At 39.9% G+C, this 18739-nt stretch overlaps 1 protein-coding gene across 1 annotated transcript in view; it reads right to left on the bottom strand.

Annotated features, from left to right (window-relative positions):
* LOC149212395 (uncharacterized) overlaps window positions 1-17279 on the bottom strand; it is a 285537-nt gene extending 268258 nt beyond the window's left edge. Inside the window, exon 1 of the mRNA XM_089391831.1 lies at window positions 17090-17279. Within this exon, the coding sequence (XP_089247957.1) occupies window positions 17090-17179 (90 nt within the window). The 5' untranslated portion in view covers window positions 17180-17279. The remainder of the gene's footprint in view (window positions 1-17089) is intronic.
* Window positions 17280-18739: the final 1460 nt, after the last annotated feature.

The raw sequence follows: 18739 nt of genomic DNA, 5'->3' as shown, positions 1-18739 counted from the left end.
TTTAAAATAAATTCATTTTAAAAAATGCTTATAACTTTTTTTTGTTTTAAATAAAAAATATTTTTTTTAAAAATTGTTTTTAAATGTTTTTTAAAATCAAAATATATATATATATATATATATATACTTTTTAAATAAAAATATATGGTGCTTTGATAAAGGCATAGAATCAAGGTCACAGTGAAGATCTAAATGAAGACAAGAGAACTCGTTGACATGATGAAACAGCAGTAATGAAGATGTCAGTGATGATGACCCCAGTGGTGCAACAAAAATGATGATCTCAGCAGTGACGAAGAAGAGGATTGGTGTCTCGATCTTGGAGTGGCCTAAAAGGTCAAGGGTCATGGTCTTGGTATTCATCAATTGGAATCTCTATAAGAGGAATTTTGTGTGGGTTTTCCTCTCCAAGAGGGAGAGGTTTTGGCCCTGGCAGAAAGCCAAATATCTTGTGCTCTTGTCTCTTTGGTTTTGATAGTAGTTTGATGAAGCAAACACACATACTAATTTTAAGAAGAAGATCAAGCTAAGATAAAATTGTAAAAACACTTCACAAATTGTTATCATACTAAGAAGAATCTCATTAATTCTGAATGCCCTAGATTCTTCAACAGAAATGGCACCTGCCTAAGTATATAAGAAGGGCCTCATTGTAACATTCAATCATCCTTGTACATTTTATATATACTAATAAAGTATTATTACGAAATACCTTTGTGTATTTTTACATTAAAGTCAACAAGTTATAAGTTTTGTTGCTTCAGGGAGGGGCGCTCCCCCGCAACCCTGTTTGAGACATTGAAGGTTAATAACTTAATAAGCACTATTTGGAGTTGTTTTGAGGGTGTCACCCCCTTTGGAGGATTTGATCACCTCTTTTATGATGGTTTCAAGCATAAAGCTAATTATGTTGTGGAGGACAAGTCAAATCACTATTTTGGGAGAGGGTTTCAATCTAGCTATTAGAAAGAAAATTATATAAGGCTAGTCCCTCATCCCATTTGTGTGTTGGGAAAATGTAAGATCGTGTACCATAATAAGAACTTCATTTGGTGCAAACAACTTCTCTTGTGGATTGGTTTTTCTTTCTCTTTCTTGTTGGCCATTGCTAGATATTGTTCTTTCATATGATTTTTGCAAATTTTCCAAATTACACAAAGTGAATCAAACAATTGAGGGGCTACATAGTAACGTGGAAGAGGAGAGTTAAAATTTTAGGCCTCACCTTCTCTTGGTTTCTCCTTCAAGGACAAGATAAGATCTCTCCTAAATCCATAGCTGACCCATTGGTTTAAGGTATAGAGGGAATCGCTCCTAGTTGAGTTTGCTACCCTATATAATCTTAGACAAGAGTGAGGGCGACTAGTCATAGACTCAGAAGTCACTTTCTTGTCAAAAAATACAAGGCAGATTTAACCTCACCACTGTTTTATTCAAAAATCCAAAACTTTTTCCAAAATTCTATTTATATAAAATCTAAAAATATAAGAATCAAAAAAATACAAAAACATTTCACTAACTTAACCTCAATTTTAGATTTTTCAGTTAGTGCCATCACTTGGGTTGCACCTAAATCTTATCCAATTGCCCCAATGAAATTATAGTTTGTTTGTCTTTTGTATGAAGGCTGATTTGAAGCAAATCAAGCTGTTGTACAAGCAGTTTATAAGCCTGCAAATTCAATTTAGAGCAACAGATTTGTATGGTAAGTGAAACCCTCTCACAAGGGCTTGAGGCTAAATGTACATATCTTCATATCATTCAATTCTTCATTTTTGGGCTAACTTGACATTTTTAAAAGTGAATAATCAATTTCCCACTTGCTAGAAATTAATTTTTTGCATAAAGGAAATCTAAGTATTGACCTTGTTACATATTTCATCCCTCTTCATGAGTGATATTTTCAAAATTTGAATAATTTTCATATTACTCATTATCAAATGTTGGGCTGCTCATTTTATTCATATTTCATTGCTCTAAGATTTCCACCCAAGAATCTCACCTTGTTTGAGCATTTATGGGCTTGTGGGTCCCAAAAGGGAATTTAACCTGTAGCTTCAGCATTTTTCTACTGTATTGCAGGCCTGAAGTTGCACAACAGCAAAAAAATGATCCATTTTCAAGGTTTTTCATCTCAATCTTGGTAAGGGCTCTCAACGCTCAATTATTGTACTATTTCTTGATTTACTCTCCATAATTAGAGTGTTGCTTTCTTGTTGGTCTACATTTTCTGCAGTAAAACCTTCAATTCAGGAATATCTTTAAAATTAACTCCTAGACTCCAACACCCAAGAAGTAATATCAGGCATTGGTTCTACTAACATGTGTTGGAGGGTACTTAGTGTGGGGAATACTCCCTACGCTCTGTAGGAATTGGCCTAAAAGGTGGGGACTCGTGCCGAGGTGACGATGGGCAATTGCCTTGTGTGATGCCAAATTAGCGTCTCGTGAGGACCTTAGTGTTGATTTGGGGTAGTATCAGATATGCTCTAGCCACGAAAATTGGTGGAGAGGCTAAGGCACATTAGATATCCAATACTCATAAAGGGTTTGGGCAGATTCTAAACAGTTTGGGAGATATTAAAATAATTAATATTTTTAATGGAGTCCCTAAGTCTAAACTTAGGGAAAATAAAATATTAATATGAATTAATATAAAACTGTGTGAGAATGGTCCAAAAGTCATGGATCAAGCCAGATCTAATCTTAGCCGTTCATCAGGGACTTAATCTCAACCATTGATTTGTCAACGAGAAAAGTATAAGAGGAGGCTTGAGGTTCACTTGGAGAACACACCAAGAGATCAAGATTTTGACTTTTTGGGGCTAGGTTTGCTGAGAAAGTTGAGAGAGTGATCAGAGTTACAGCTGAGAGGCAGTGATACAGAAGCTGAGAGGCAGAGATAGCACCAGGAGGATCAATGTAGTAGCAGGAGAGAGGGACGTAGAAGCAGCCAAGGGTACACACAGAGCCAACCGGGGCTCACGTAGAGGCAGCCAGGAGTTGCGCAATGCCTCAAAGGGCCAGCGTGGGTGACGCAGAGGACTAGAGGGCTAACGCAGTGCCTCCAGAGGCTGACGCAGGCCAAGCCAGAGTGACGTTGGGCTAACGCTGGGCCAGAGAGAGGCTGACGCAGTCCCTAGAGGCTGACGCTGGGGTTTCGTGGGGCAGATTGGAGCTGTCGGAGTGTTTATCCGGGTTTCAGCCGGAATATCTACTTCCGAGTAGAGAGGTACTACTGCCGAGATTTTTCTCTGTTGGGTGAGCCAGATTTGGCACCCAAATTGTATTCTGAAACTGCTTAATAAATCAAACCCTCAGATAGCTGCACTGGTTTTCCTGCATTGGGTTTTTTCGGGGACATTAGTCCAAAAACAACAGTGTCACTTATGTGCTTGTTTCTATTTCCTTCAGTTGATGATCTATAATGTGTTGAGCATGCATTTGTATTTATTTCCAGTATTTACATGGTAAATAACTTGTTAATTAACAGAACAAGTAGGTAGGAATAAATCAGTAAAGTGCATGAAGGGTTTCTAACATGTCAGACTTAGAAATTCCAACATGGTATCAGAGGGTGGTTGCAGATCACAGGAGAACTGAGGACATCAGCCAAACAAAGCAGCAACAGCAGAAAACAGTGGTCCCAAGTGACAGAAGTTGTTCCTTGCAGAGTGGTTTTCCTGCATTGGGTTTTTCCGGGGACATTAGTCCAAAAACAACTGTGTCACTTGAGTGCTTGTTTCTATTTCCTTCAATTGATGATCTATAATGTGTTGAGCATGCATTTGTATTTATTTCTAGTATTTACATGGTAAATAACTTGTTAATTAACAGAACAAGTAGGTAGGAATAAATCAGTAAAGTGCATGAAGGGTTGCTAACATGTCAAACTTAGAAATTCAAACATGGTATCAGAGGGTGGTTGCAGATCACAGGAGAACTGAGGACATCAACCGAACAAAGCAGCAGCAACAAACAGTTGTCCCGAGTGACAGAAGTTGTTCCTTGCAGAGTAGCAGCAATGAAGAGGTGACGCAGTGCCTGCGTCATCAAGATTGAGCCAAGAAGAGGCAGTGCAGAGGCTGAGGGAGGTAAAGGCAGGCTCACGCAGAGCCACGCAAAGGCCAGGAGGGCTAACGCAGTTGGCTGAGGAGGTTGATTTGCCAGTGCCGGGATTGCGCAAAGCCTAGGAACTCTAACCTTCAGTTTGCTGGGGTTTAAGAGGTTGTGGGCAAGTTGCAGAGTGGAGCTGGTGGGTACTGTAGTCAGAACAATACCTAACAGGGCAAGGCCAAGGTAGAAGGAGTTGGTGCCGAGGCAGATTTCTAGCCAAGGAATCCGGATCAGTGTTGTTGTTGCACAGACGATCGAAGAGGGGCAACTTAACGTTTGGCAGAAGGATTTCCAAGTGGGTAATCGGGACTAAGAGGGAGTCAAGAAGAGAACTTCCAGACGAGAAGTAGAGAGACTCAACAAGAGTCGAGCCGAGAACTTCTAGACGAGAAGTGGAGAGACTCAGCAGGAGTCGAACTGAGAACTTCTAGATGAGAAGTAGAGAGACTCAGCAGGAGTCGAACCGAGAACTTCTAGACAGGAAGTAGAGACTCAGCAGGAGTCGAACCGAGAACTTCTAAGCAGGAAGTAAAGAGACTCAACAGGAGTCGAACCGAGAACTTCCAGGCAGGAAGTAGAGAGACTCAACAGGAGTCGAACAGAGAACTTCCAGACAGGAAGTAGACTCAACAGGAGTCGAAAAGAGAACTTCCACACGGGAAGTAGACTCAGCAGGAGTCAAACAGAGAACTTCCAGACGGGAAGTAGAGAGACTCAGCAGGAGTCGAACAGAGAACTTCCAGGCGAGAAGTAGAGAGACTCGGAGGAGTCAACAAGAAGAGCAGAGAGATGGCCATGAATGGGCTGAGGGATCAGGACAGGTTGGATGAGGCATCCAACTTTGTCATTTGGAAGGCCAGGATCCTTTCTGTTCTATGTGCCATGAGTGCACACACACCACTTGAGCAGAAGTGGGGAGACATCAAGTTATAGTCAGGCGGACTACAAGCAATGAGGGGCAAGATCCTCGAGGTACCCAGCCTCTTGGATTAGACCTTGCTATGGGAGCCCCAAAGAGGAGTAGCAGTACTGGCGATGTCAGTAGAGACAGATGCAGATGGAGAGACAGAGGGAGCTACAGTGCAGGATTCCCAGGACAGCGGGAGGCTAGCAGGCTAATGTTGGACACCTAATCCTCAATGGGTTAGTGTGGAAGCTGAATAGACCAAAGCAGTCCAAGAGACCTTGGGATCTGAAACCCAAGAGTCACATAATGTACTATAAATGTATATCTCATGTTAATAAAAAAATTGTATTGCATGATTTATCTTTCATATTTTCTCTCGTTCCCATGTGTGTTTAACATGGTATCAGAGCAGGCGTATTCCTGCCCTGCATAATTAATGTGAGCCATTTGTCTTATGGCCTTTCTGTGCAGTCATTTCTGCCATCAATTCTGCATCTCAGGAATATTTTCTCACGAATATTTCTTCAGCTAAATGTTAGCTGCTCCTGACACTGCCAGCGCTGTCCAGCGATGTCCAAGTGGTTCTGAGATGTCTGTCTGTCATTTTTATTGACTGCGCCCTTTGTCATATGCGTTTTTAAGTAAACGCTAAACGCTGTGGATTTTCAATTTGTCATATGTCAGCTTGTCATGGATTTTCAGTTTGTCATGGATTTTCAGTTTGTCATATGTCAGTTTGTCATGGATTTTCTGCCAATTTTATAACCGCCCTCACTCCTCTGACATAGTCCTACTACGCTGCTCTGCTACGCTGCTCGAATTGTGCTAAGACTCTGAATTTGGACTGTTGGGCTTCCATATACAGCGCTGGCCTCCATACGCTGCCCTCTCCACGCTGCTGGCCTCATAAACGTTGTACGTTAAATTTCTTCATGAATAGCGCTGGTTCATGACTGACAATGCTGAATGGTGTATGATGAATCTGCGTTGCACTGGCCTGACATGCTGATGAGGGTTGTTTGAACGCTGCTGTATATTAAATCATAGCAGTGTCGTTTCCAGTTTTAGCGCTGAGGCTGACATGCCACCATCGATGAAGGTCCAGCTCCTGGTATGCCAATGGTATGCTTATGATTCAAGTTTGAATGCGTTATGAAGTTGAATGCTCCTGTTGAATGCGTTATGGATCGATATTGAATGGTATGCGTAACGCTGTCCAGTGGAATCATCGTTTGGTTCATTGAATGGTTTATTGAACGTTGAATGGGCTCTGCGGTTTTTTGGTATACACCGGTTTTGTATATGTTTCTCAATCGATAGGAGAGCCTTCAGTGAAATGTATTCCGGAACCCTATTTTTCAGTGAGCGACAACGAATTAAAGAGAACTGATCATTAGTATCTTCGGGAAGTAGCGAAAAGACTGAAGACAGCTTGTTGTCAAGAATGGCATTCGAACTGATGCCCTTTCGAACAAGTGCCTGAAATTGTGCCTTAGACCAACTCCGCCGCCGTGACCGGTCTTGGGTCAGCAATAAATGCTCTCCCCAAGAATTGAACTTGTAACCTTTCGTAAACGTTCTACCTCTTAGCTGCGAAAGTAAGGGCTAAATCCTCTGGTCCGAGCATTATCTATTTCCATTTCAGGGGCAAATTGCACAAAGCCATACCCGTTTGATCGTCCACTATCACGATCGACTATCATGCTACCTCTTTCGACCGCCCACTATCACGATCGACTATCACACTAATTTCAAGGATTTGGCCACAGAAGAGAGTTGTCTGCCGAGGCGTGCTGGCTTGATCTGCCTGCCAGAGAAAATAGTGCTTTTGGCGGTGAATTATATCAGTGGAAAGGTGTAAAGTTTTGTAGATGTTCTATGCTAAGAGCAATTTCACTTTTCTCACAACAATCATACAAGTAGTTAAGCAAAATGCAGATAGAACATATAAGCAGATCTTACAGAAGACAAATCAGAAACAGGAAAAATGTGTATGTTCGTTTCGGCGGTCAACAGGATGCTTCAACCAGCAAAGTCTCTTTTGGTCAGCCAGCCCAGCATGTGTCACAACAACCCTCCAACCAGTAGATGAGTCAACCCAAGTCAGTTCTACAAAAGTCAATGCTGTCCTGAAAAGTCAACGCAGGGGCAGCAAGCTAAAAGTCAACGCAGCAGCAAAACGGTCAACCCTTTGACCTCGATTTTTGTGCCAGGTAGTACGGCCTTCAAAAATCGAACCTCCCACAAGTTTTCAGCTTGTTTGGACCAAGCATTGACCAAAGTCAACGCTGGTCAAACTTCTGCGAAACCCTAGCAGCAGAAACCCTAGCAGCAGAAAAGTCCTCTTCGTCCTTCCCACGTGTGGCTGAAATTCGTCCTCCAGGTAGCTCGTACTCTTTAGGATGAGAGAGGAAGATGTGAGTTGTGTTGTGATCAAATTCTCTCCAACTTTTCCTGTATATATATCCATCAATGAGGGTGTGTGACACATCTGTTGGGCATGTGAGCCTACATTACAAAACTGGCTGACCTTGCACATATAATTTATTAAGAATAAGAAATTCAAAATATAAGTTCTGCTCATCGGATTAAGACTATTTTTATATGGATTTTACACCTCTCAGAAAGAGGAATCCAACAAAAATATTAGCCTCTTAATCTGAGCATCAGAACATGGAGTTTGGACCTAGTTGTCCAAATTTAACAAAAGGCAATTATTTGTTGCTGTCTGAAACTAATTTTATCGGCAAAGATTTGGCGAGAATTGTACTGGAGTCTTGAGCGGCGATCTTCTGTCGTTTGATCAAACCCTGCGGATTTTTGGACTTACTTGAGATGTGCTAGAGCTTTTGACTGCGAAGGGGACTTTGAACTCCTTAAGTTTTTCCAGTGCTGCGATGCTTAAAGATTGTGCGAGTTGTAGTTGGGGAGAGGGTAAGAGCATAAAGAATGATCTAGCCCCAAGGCTACAAACTTGTATTTTTTGTGGTTGTTTCAGTTGAACAGCATATCACTATACCTGTGCTTGAAATCTTAATGAGTATAGACTATTGGAAGTGATGTTTGGTGATGTACCTCTGCTATAGAGGGTCTCAAACTTCCTCATCTCATTGGATGTGTGGCTGTGAATATATTGAAGACACTCCATATTTATTTCTCTGTCTTGGAGCTGAATACGTTGCATATATTATCACTGTGGTGTTTTCTCTGTAATGATGGAGCTTCTTTGATGTTATAACACTTATCTACAGCCACTGTTCTTCCTAACATTTGCTGGTATATTCTACTTCAGATCTCTGTTATTAATAGAGTTGATATATCAGAGGTATATGTAATCCATTCCTATAGTTGAAGTTCGAATTTCAAAGAAGAAAGAAGTCATTTAGTTGTGCATCCATACAAAGCGTATCTTGGTATACCTGAGCATTTTAAGGGTGAAACATATCTATTGTATCTGTGTTGGAAGGACTTTGAGCCTCTCATTCTTGCTAGACACAAATCTGTTAGTGATTGGCTAAATTCCTAGCTGGAATCTCTGTATTTTGAGGGCAGAATACATAATAAAGCCCTGCTGAAGTTTTTAACACATTGCATATGGTATTCGAAAGTGAAATCACTCAGATTTCACCGTAAAGGTTGAAGACAGAGTTGGGAGTCGATTTTTCCAGTCATATCAAGAGCCAAGGCACTGCCAATAAAATAGGAACGATTCTCCCTCACTCTGCTGGTCGAAATCTCTGAAGCAGAAGTTGGGTTGAAGAAGCAAACGCAGTAATGAAAACCAACCACCATTAGTACGAATTCCATGGAGAATAGAAGGGACGAGTTTCTTATCTTGTGACTGGACGAGTTCTCCTTTACAGTGGGATTGAGCTACTTTAGTAGGAGGTTGAAACACCTGTTAATAAATTGCTGGAAGCTTATAATGGTCAAGTTATTCTTCTGAGTGTGAAGAGGGAAGCATTTACACCATTCCAGAACCGTGGTCACTGTCTTTTATAGCTGAATGAGCCACTAATAAAATCTGGGCCAAGTTGTTGTAGTTAACTGTGCATTGGGGCTGCCTGTCATCATGATTTGGGGTTTACTGTTGACTGCATAAAGTTTCGAGTTGTTGCTGGTAATGTTGGAAGAGCCACGATCCTTATTTGAGTTGCCTTAAGCTGATTGCACCCTCTATTAATTGCTGGTTGAACAAGCTGCTACAATCTGGAAGTCTGGACTGAGATTTAGTGCCTGGGCAGTATACTTCCCAAGCTGATATTCCTCTTAGTGGGATGCAACGGATGCATATGGTATTAGTTGAGTGCCTTTTGAATACCTTCGGTGAAGTTTTTTACATCATTGAGGTCATTTCCAATAAAAAAAAAAAGAGGGGTTGAGATTCTTGGGTTTATTATTGAAGGAAGAGGTCGAGCTACCCTTGTGTATATTCGTGGAGTTTGAGCCGTGTCTCCATTGTTGGTATTTGCGGATTTTTTATTCTTTTTGCTTCCATAAGGGATATAGAGGCAAGTTCTATAAAGTTTGAAGGAATCAGCTACGTAACTTAATTTTTAAAAAAAGTCTAGTCAGATGTGAAATTTCTACAGAATTTAAAGAACAGAATCTCTGAAAGTCTGGTATTGGACAATGTATTTTTCAAACTGATATTCTTAATTTTTGAAATCTTCAATAGCTGGGGTTTGTCTAGACTTACTATAGTCTCCACTAGGATTGTTGAGTGCTCATTTCTTTGTTGAGACAATGGCTAGATTTGATGATGTATTAGAGTTACTGAATACACTAATACACTCCACTATTGGTGGGAAGGTAAATGTTAGCAAAGACACTCTTTGTGACATTCAGACCTGCCTGCATGATGCACAGGAAAAGATCGATTTTTTGCAGCTTGAATCACAGCTACAGCAAGAAGAGCTACATCAAAATAGACACCATTCTGAACCTGTTTTTGTTCAGAACATTGAGACAACCACCCATCAGCAGCAGGTTAATAATGTTACAGTTCATTCAAATAAAGCAGCAGTTGTGTATGCAGATGCAGAAACTCAGTCTGCACTTCCCAAGCCCATCATCAGACCTTGGGAACAGCTTGTCCACAACAAGCACAAAACTGGTCTTGGATATGACAAGGACTTGTCCTTTCATATTCCAGACTATGCCAAGCCCATTCAGTTTCAGAGTGTTGGATTCATTCATGACAGTTCAGCTGCTCCTCATGACAGTTCAGCTTCAGTTGTTCCAGACTCTACCCCTCTTCTACAGCAACAACAAAAACAACAGATCGTGAAAGGCCAACACTGTGATCGAGTTGGCCATTTGAAAGATCACTGTTTTGATCTTCAACCATGTAAGCACTGTCATAAAACCAGTCATTCTTCACACAGATGCTTCAGAAATAAACGTCCTGCAAGAACAAAGATTCATCTTGGATGGATCGCTTCTTGGCAATGGGCATCAACAGCCAAGAAGATATTCCAAACACATGTCAGAACTTGTTCCAGAGTATTGAACAGTCTTGCAGCTGAGTTTTCTCCATCATCTCACCTTGTATCTGACAGGGGGGAAATGATGGTCATCTACAAGCTTCAAAGTCACATCAAGCGAGCCTGAGCCACAACCTGCCACACCAGTTTCAGAGTTGTAGCCAGAGACAAAGATGCCCGTGAACATGCCTTCAGTTGGCAATCTGGGACACTTCCTCTAGCAGAAGACTTCAGCTTCTTGCCAGTTTTGGAAGCATTCCTGGAACAAAATTGAGAACACTTCCTCTAGCAGAAGACACCAGCTTCTTGCCAGTTTTGGAAGAGTTCAGGAATTGCATTAAGCATTCCAGAGTTGTTGGTCATCCTTAAACCATCACAGGTTGAGACTTCCCTTTTCAGGTTGAAGTTTTACCTTTTATGCGGGGTGAGACCTCCCTTTTATGGTTGAAGGTTTCCCTCTTTAAAACAATAGGATCACTTCCTCTAGCAGAAAACTTCAGTTTCTTGCCAGTTTTGGAAGAGTTCCGGGAACTGCACTAAGCGTTCCAGTGTTGGTGGTCATCCTTAAACCACTGCCCTTTATACCAACATTTCATAGAGCACATTCAGCCTAGTGCTGCCATGCATTTTTTGCACATTTTGCATTACAGCTCTCTTCTTGGACTCATACATAACCCTTCGGATTAAGGGGGGGAATGTTGGACACCTAATCCTCAATGGGTTAGTGTGGAAGCTGAATAGACCAAAGCAGTCCAAGAGACCTTGGGATCTGAAACCCAAGAGTCACATAATGTACTATAAATGTATATCTCATGTTAATAAAAAAATTGAATTGCATGTTTTATCTTTCATATTTTCTCTCGTTCCCATGTGTGTTTAACAGGCTACAACAGTGTGAGAGGCCCGGGAGTGTTGCACCAATGCAAGATGGCATAGATAGGTGTGCAACGGTGCGACATGCATGGAGTTGTTGCAACAACACAAAAGTCAGAGAGGGAGCACTTGTCAGCGACAGAGGGAGTTTCAGCATCAAGGGTGTCTCTAGGTTGACAGAGATGTCAGAGTTGGGAGATCTGTTACTTACTTCTCAGTAACTGAGTTGCAGTGCAGCAATTAGCAGTGGTAGTGCTATGGGCAGCACAATGCAGCATGATGAGAGGGGTTGCGGTGCAGATGCAGCAGTGGCAGTGGCAAGACTGTGGGCAGCAGCACGGATGTAGAGGGAGTTGCAACACGGATGTAGCGGTGGCAGTGGCAGGGCCATGGGTAGCAATACAGGATGCAGCAATGCAGAGGATGTTGGGCAGCAGGCCTAGCATCAGCACAAGGACCGATGCCAGACGATCAGAGTGATGCTCAGTGAGAAGTATTACTAGAAGTAGAGCATAGTCCTCGCTAAGAGGGAGTGTTGATTTGGGGTAGCATCAAATGTGCTCTAGCCACGAAAATTGGTGGAGAGGCTAAGGCACATGAGATCTCCAATACCCAAAAAGGGTTTGGACAGATTCTAAACAATTTGGGAGATATTAAAATAATTAATATTTTTAATGGAGTCTCTAAGTCTAAACTTAGGGAAATATAAAATATTAATGTGAATTAATATAAAACTGTGTTAGAATGGTCCAAAAGTCATGGATCAAGCCAGATCTAATCTTAGTCGTTGATTAGGGACTTAATCTTGGCCGTTGAATTGTCAATGAGAAAAGTATAAGAGGAGGCTTGAGGGTCACTTGGAGAACACACCAAGAGATCAAGATTTCGACTTTCTAGGGCTGGGTTTGCTGAGAAAGATGAGAGAGTGATCAGAGTTGCAGCTGAGGGGCAGTGAATACATAAGCTAAGAGGCAGAGATAGCACCGAGAGGATCAGCGTAGTAGCTGGAGAGAGGGATGCAGAAGCAGCCAAGGGTTCATGCAGAGCCAGCCAGGCGCTGCGCAGTGCCTCAGAGGACCAGCTTGGGTGACGCAGAGGGCCAGAGCACTGACGCAGTGCCTCTAGAGGCTGACACAGGCCAAGACAGAGTGACGGTGGGCTAACGCTGGGCCAAAGAGAGGTTGACGTTGGGGTTTCGAGGGGTAGATTGGAGTTGTGGAGCTGCCGGAGTGTTTATCCGGGGTTTCAGCCGGAATATCTACTTCCAAGTAGAGAGGTACTACTGCCGAGATTTTTCTCTATTGGGTGAGCCAGATTTGGCACCCAAATTGTATTCTGAAACTGCTTAATAAATCAAACCCTCAAATAGCTGCACATGTTTTCCCACATTGGGTATTTCCGGGGACATTAGTCCAAAAACAACGGTGTCACTTGTGTGCTTGTTTCTATTTCCTTCAGTTGATGATCTGTAATGTGTTGAGCATGCATTTGTATTTATTTCCAGTATTTACATGGTAAATAACTTGTTAATTAACAGAACAAGTAGGTAGGAATAAATCAATAAAGTGCATGAAGGGTTTCTAACGTGTCAGTCTTAGAAATTCCAACACTTAGTGAGACCTGCTAATTTGGGCGATAACAGGCCTAATTCAATTCTTGCTAGTCAACAAAACATGACTTGGAATTTATTAATGTCCAGTGAATGACCACGAAAGTAGGTCAATGGGACTAAAAGAGTACACCCACTATAATACAAAAACTTCAAGTGCAAAAGCAGCTCCAATAATTATGCTACCAACAACAAGAAAGATCTAAAAACAAAGCTAAACGACTACCTTAGGGAAAGACTAGCTTGATCTAAAGATTAGGCATCTTAAGCCATGATATGTTCCACAATGAATTTATGGCATCTCTTATTGGAATCCGTCATTCTAAATTAGCAAAATAATGAATGGATCAACACATTGGCAAAAATACCCTTTAGAAGGCAGACTTGGAGGGCCGAGACCTAGAGCTGAAGGGCAAGGCAAGTGTTAGTTATTCGTTGTGGGTTAAAGAAGGCCGCAGGGTGGTTAGAAGTTCTGGCATGCCCAGCCGCTGCCAAGACAGAAGGGGTTGAGGCTCAGATCAGATAAGCCCAATGTTTTAAAACTCTGACTCCGACTCGGCCAAGGGTCGACTCCGACTCGATATCGACTCGGCAGGCTCGATTTCAATGACTCGATCGTTGTAAAAAAATACATTAAATATTTAATTTTTTTTATTACCAAAAAAAAACATAATTTTAAAGATTTTCATTCATGTTTCCAAACACACAGGATTAGAATATAGATAGAAGACAACATATGATCAAAGTAGGCTCATGCATATATCCATTATATCAAAATGGCATCCAGTGCACTATCCAAATTTCCAATACATACATAATGATGATATAGAGATCAAAATAAAAACACATAACCAAGGAGGCTAGAAATGGCCTCTGCAACAAAAGTAAATTGTGACCAGTACTACTAGCTACTGCTAGAGGAGCCAAGATCATCTGGCTCAACCTCTGGATCAGAGTCAGACAGGCCAGCCAATGGCTCCTCCTCATCATCATCTCCAACTGCAACTGTAGAAGTGGTAGCACTAGCAGGCTGTATAAGAGCTTTTCCTTCAGCTGTGTATAGGCCTCCTTTACTACGGCTAGGTCTCCCTCTAGGATAGAGAATTAGGGCCTTCTTTGATCTGCGTCTAGGGCTTCATCATCTTGACCTCTCTTGCCACCAAAACCCAAAACAAGTGGAGAGAGATCATGAGTGAAGTGAGTGTAAAATGACTTGAAGACCTCTTCTATTTATAATAAAACGTTGAGGACAAGTGGGGGTAATTTGGTTGCTGGCCGACCTTGACGAATTGTCACATAACAAGAATAAATTCATATCACCATGAATACATGTCAGAATCGGATGATCTTTAGATCAATCCTACACCTCTCGATGAGAGGAATCCAAGAAAAATATCAGCTGCCATAAATAAGAAGACCCACGTGGAGTTTGACCCTAGTTGCCAATTTTAACAGTCTCCACACAATAAGTCCTTCTCAAGTGTGTGTGTGTGTGTGAAGCCTCTCCTTAGACTCTCCATTTATATTTTTCTCTTGGGGTATCTTAGAAAAACTCTAGATCTTTAGGGTTTTCGCTCTCTTGCCCTTAGAATAAACAATTAGTTTCTTTAGGTCCCAAACCCCACCTTGAGTTCTGAAACCCCAACTTTGGGTAACTTTCCCAACCAACTACTTTTGGTGGGTTTTCCGTTCTCGGAAATACCTTCCGAGCTACACAAAATTCCAACATTGATATGAGATAGTAATAGATGGGCACCTCCTATATTGTTCAATATTTAGGCATCCATTTTATGTTGAAAGCTTCCCTTACTTCCATATGGAATTGGTCGTATCCAAAATTAGATGCCCAATGAAATGCAGTATAAAAACTTCATTTCTATCACTAACCCATATCAAGCTTATTAAAAGATTATGTCATCTATTTATATTTACATTTATATTTATCATTCTTTTATTGTTCAACATTACCCCATTCCAAATATTTTGAGGGCTCACATTTCTGACACCATCTCCAGTTCAGAAATGTTACTCATATTCAAGCTTCATACAACTTTGGTCAAAAACCCATTTATAACTGTCATTGCAGTTACACTGTTATGTATCAAATTTATTTTGATTCTGCAATTACATTGAAGACAGTTTAATCTGATCCTGAACTATCTTACCACATTAGTCTATTTGTGAATATGCAGCTGTTCCTCTGGCAGCTTCTTATTTTGTCTTTATACTACCTTAAAAACTTGCAAAGTTCTTAGTCAGTAACACCACTGATAAATAAGCACGGCAATGATGGTATTGAGTAAACTTTTATGGTATATACTATAGATAACTTCATCAAGCGTGTTAAAATTTAGACAGGCTAAGAATCAAACCCAGGATCAAGTGCGTTAAAACATGGACAGGCTACTAAACCACTGACTGAGTCCTTGAAATGGGATAGCAATAGATGGGGACAACTTCAATATTTTTCAATATTTAGGCATCCCCATTATGTTGAAAGCTTTCCCTACATGACATGTAGAATTGGTTGTTATCCAAAATTAGATGCCAAATCAAATGCAGTATAAGAAACTCATTTCCATCATTGGTCCATATCCAGCTTGTTAAATGGCTGGTTACGTCATCTAATTATATTTAAATTTATCATCCTTTTATTGTTCAACATTACCCCATTCCTGACATTTCGAGGGCTCACATTTCTGACACCATCTCCATTTCAGAAACGGTACTCATGCTCAAATTTTGTGCAACTGTTCTCAAAAATTCATTTGTAACAGTCATTGCAATTACATTGGTTAATTACATTGTTATGTAAGAAATTTATTTGATTCTTAAGTTACATGTAGACATTTTCATCTGATTCTGAACCATCTTATCACATTAGCCTATTTGTGAATGTGAAGCTGCTCCTCTGACAACTTCTCATTGTGTCTTTATGCTACCTTCAATTCTCGTGAAATAGTTAGTGGATAACACGACTGATAAATAAGAACTTCAATGTTGACATTGGGTAAACTTGTATGGCAGAGCTACTATTTCATGCAATAGCAAAGTACACATGATTTATTGCTAGTGTCGCTGGTCACCTTCGGAGAGGAATTAACTTCATCGAGTGTGTTAAAACTCGGACAGGCCAAGAACTGAACCGAAGACTTAACGCAGCCAATGGGATGCTAAACCATTGAGCTACATGCCTGTTTCACAACAAGAAACCATGTTTGAAGTATGATTGATATTCCAATAACCCATAGTCAAGCCAACCGCAGCCCTGATACCGAGTTAAAACTTGGATAGGCTAGGAATAGAATCCAAGATACTCCCCCGGCATGTGGGCTGCTCTACCCCTAAGCTATGTGCCCATTTCATGATGGCTAACTAGTTTGAAAATGCCGATTACAATTTCAATAGAGTGCTGAAATTTAACAATATACAAATGACTTTAAGAAGGGAATTTAATTTTCATTAACATGTACCTGCGCTATTTGATCTAACATACATTTAGGGTTTTTGAATCTCTCCAGTTTCTACGGAGATTTTGGAAGAATTTCGTGAGACGATGGAAGGGAATTTTCAAAGTTTGGAGAGGCTTGTCATGTCTGCTTATGTCTAGAAGATCACAAATATTTGCGTTTTCCAGGGGTTTTGTTCTTTGGCAATATTTGCGTTTATTATCCAATGTCAGTAGACAACTGGCGAAGTTTTCCACATTTTTTCAGGAGACGATTAACTGCACATCTTTCCAACCAAAAGAGATTGCCCTTATGGGATTCCACCAAAACTGTTCAACAATCCGGCAACGGGTTCGAATCCCGAATTGCTAACAGATGCACATACAAATTACTGAAAGCCTAATCGCTTACAGAACTCAGCTTCGAGAGCAGTTATTTTACAAAATAAAACTTAGGTTTAGCACAATCTAGGGCCAACCGACAGGAAAACCGTCGAAGAAAGCCAAATACTACGGTTTAAGCATAGGAAGACCAGTATTCTTCTTATTACGAGAGTCTGAGAACCTCCATCAGCCCTCGTCTTTATGCTTATAATGGACTTCCAAACTTAAAGAAGAGAGAATAAGAATGGAATTTCGAGGCGTCTAACCTGACGGAGCATTGCCGGTGCATAATTGAGTCCATAGAAACGAGCAAATCCAGCTCCATTTTTCCTAAGGCTCTGCAGAATCAAACGCATTCTCGACAATCTCCAAATGAAACGCGAGTAGACAACACTCAACAGGTACTGTATTCAGTGTTGCAAAAATGCATTCAGGTAAGCGTTGCCATTATATATAGCCAAACAAACCTTCTTTAGTATTATTCTTCATTTTAACCTTTTAATAAAATAATGTCTCATGTTGGCTAGCTGGTCCTCTGGGTCCTGTGTTTCTCGTGGTTTGTTAACCGGTGAGGCTATGTTTCGGGTAGTGTAACAAATATTTTGCTGTCATTATGTTTGTTATGTTTTGAACGTGAGTTACTAGGATGGAGATGCTATGCTTAGGACTTAACTTTTAAATTAAATTAAGTACAATGAGCTATAGCTTGTTTATGGAGGGGAAAAGATCAATTTATCCAGGCATACCAACTAATTTATTTCAGTTTAGCCATGTAATTTTTAGAATTGTTATTTAAAATGTATTACTAATAATAATAATAATACGGAAGTTAAAGATGTAAAGGGATAGAGATTTTTAACATAATTTTAATATAAAAATTTTGTGATGAGAATTTTGTTATAAAATGTAATATTAATATAATTTTTTTGTGATGGAGAGTTTTGTTATAAAAATACAATATAGTTGGGATTTTTGGGGATTAAGTTTATATAGAGTATTTTCAAATTTTGTTTAATGTGTTTTTCATTAGTATTGGGAATGTAAAAATACTAATTTTGATTAATATTAATACCTAATTGAGTTTATACAGAGTATCTTCAAATTTTGTTTAGTATGCTTTTTATTAGTATTGGGAATGTAGAAATACTAATTTTGATTAATGTTAATATCTAACTTTTTGCAAGAAAATGCTTATAAATACACTGAATAAACACATCCAACTTATCAAATCTGGTATTATTTGAAAATTTTGGGAATAAATGATCTAGTGTTACAAAGATTTAATTCACAATTATGTAGAATAACAATTATAAGTCTGCACTAATATGATTTCTTAACGAAAGGATGATTTCTCTTCTCTTGAAAAAGTGTGCACTAGTATTCCAACCAATGGTTGATGTTCAACACAACATCCATAGATAAATTAATGTTCTTATTAGTCCAATTATTAATGACTTAGTTAACTACAATGAAATATTAGATATAAGTAGAGAAATGATATATTGTGAAAAGACTAGCTTGTTTAGTTAAAAACTTGTAAATGTACATAAGTTTATGAGTACATGTACCTTGTAAGGAACCACGTAAATTAATTTATGTTGCTAACAATGTCCACACATAACAATAGTTATTTACAATTCCTAAATAGCTATTAAATGTTTACAACACTCCTGCTCACTGCCTAGATGATTCAATCAATCATACGCTAATATTGATTCATTGTCCTGGGTGAAAGTCTTACCAATTTTATCAACCTTAAACAAGTTGAGTTGTTGTATATTAATAGATCTTTGATGGATGATCAAAGTGAACCATGTCAATGATCATTTATCATTGGATCTTTTGTAACAACTCCATGACATTTGATTGGTGTCTAATTGACTAAATGATAGATTTTGACTTGGTCTTCTCTAACT

Source organism: Pinus tabuliformis, chromosome 1_1 (genome assembly GCF_031772625.1).
Source record: "Pinus tabuliformis cultivar Carrire ecotype Pingquan chromosome 1_1, CPIR1, whole genome shotgun sequence".
NCBI lineage: Eukaryota > Viridiplantae > Streptophyta > Pinopsida > Pinales > Pinaceae > Pinus > Pinus tabuliformis.
The sequence above is the reverse complement of the archived record's forward strand: the minus strand, read 5'-3'. Positions and strand labels throughout refer to the sequence as shown.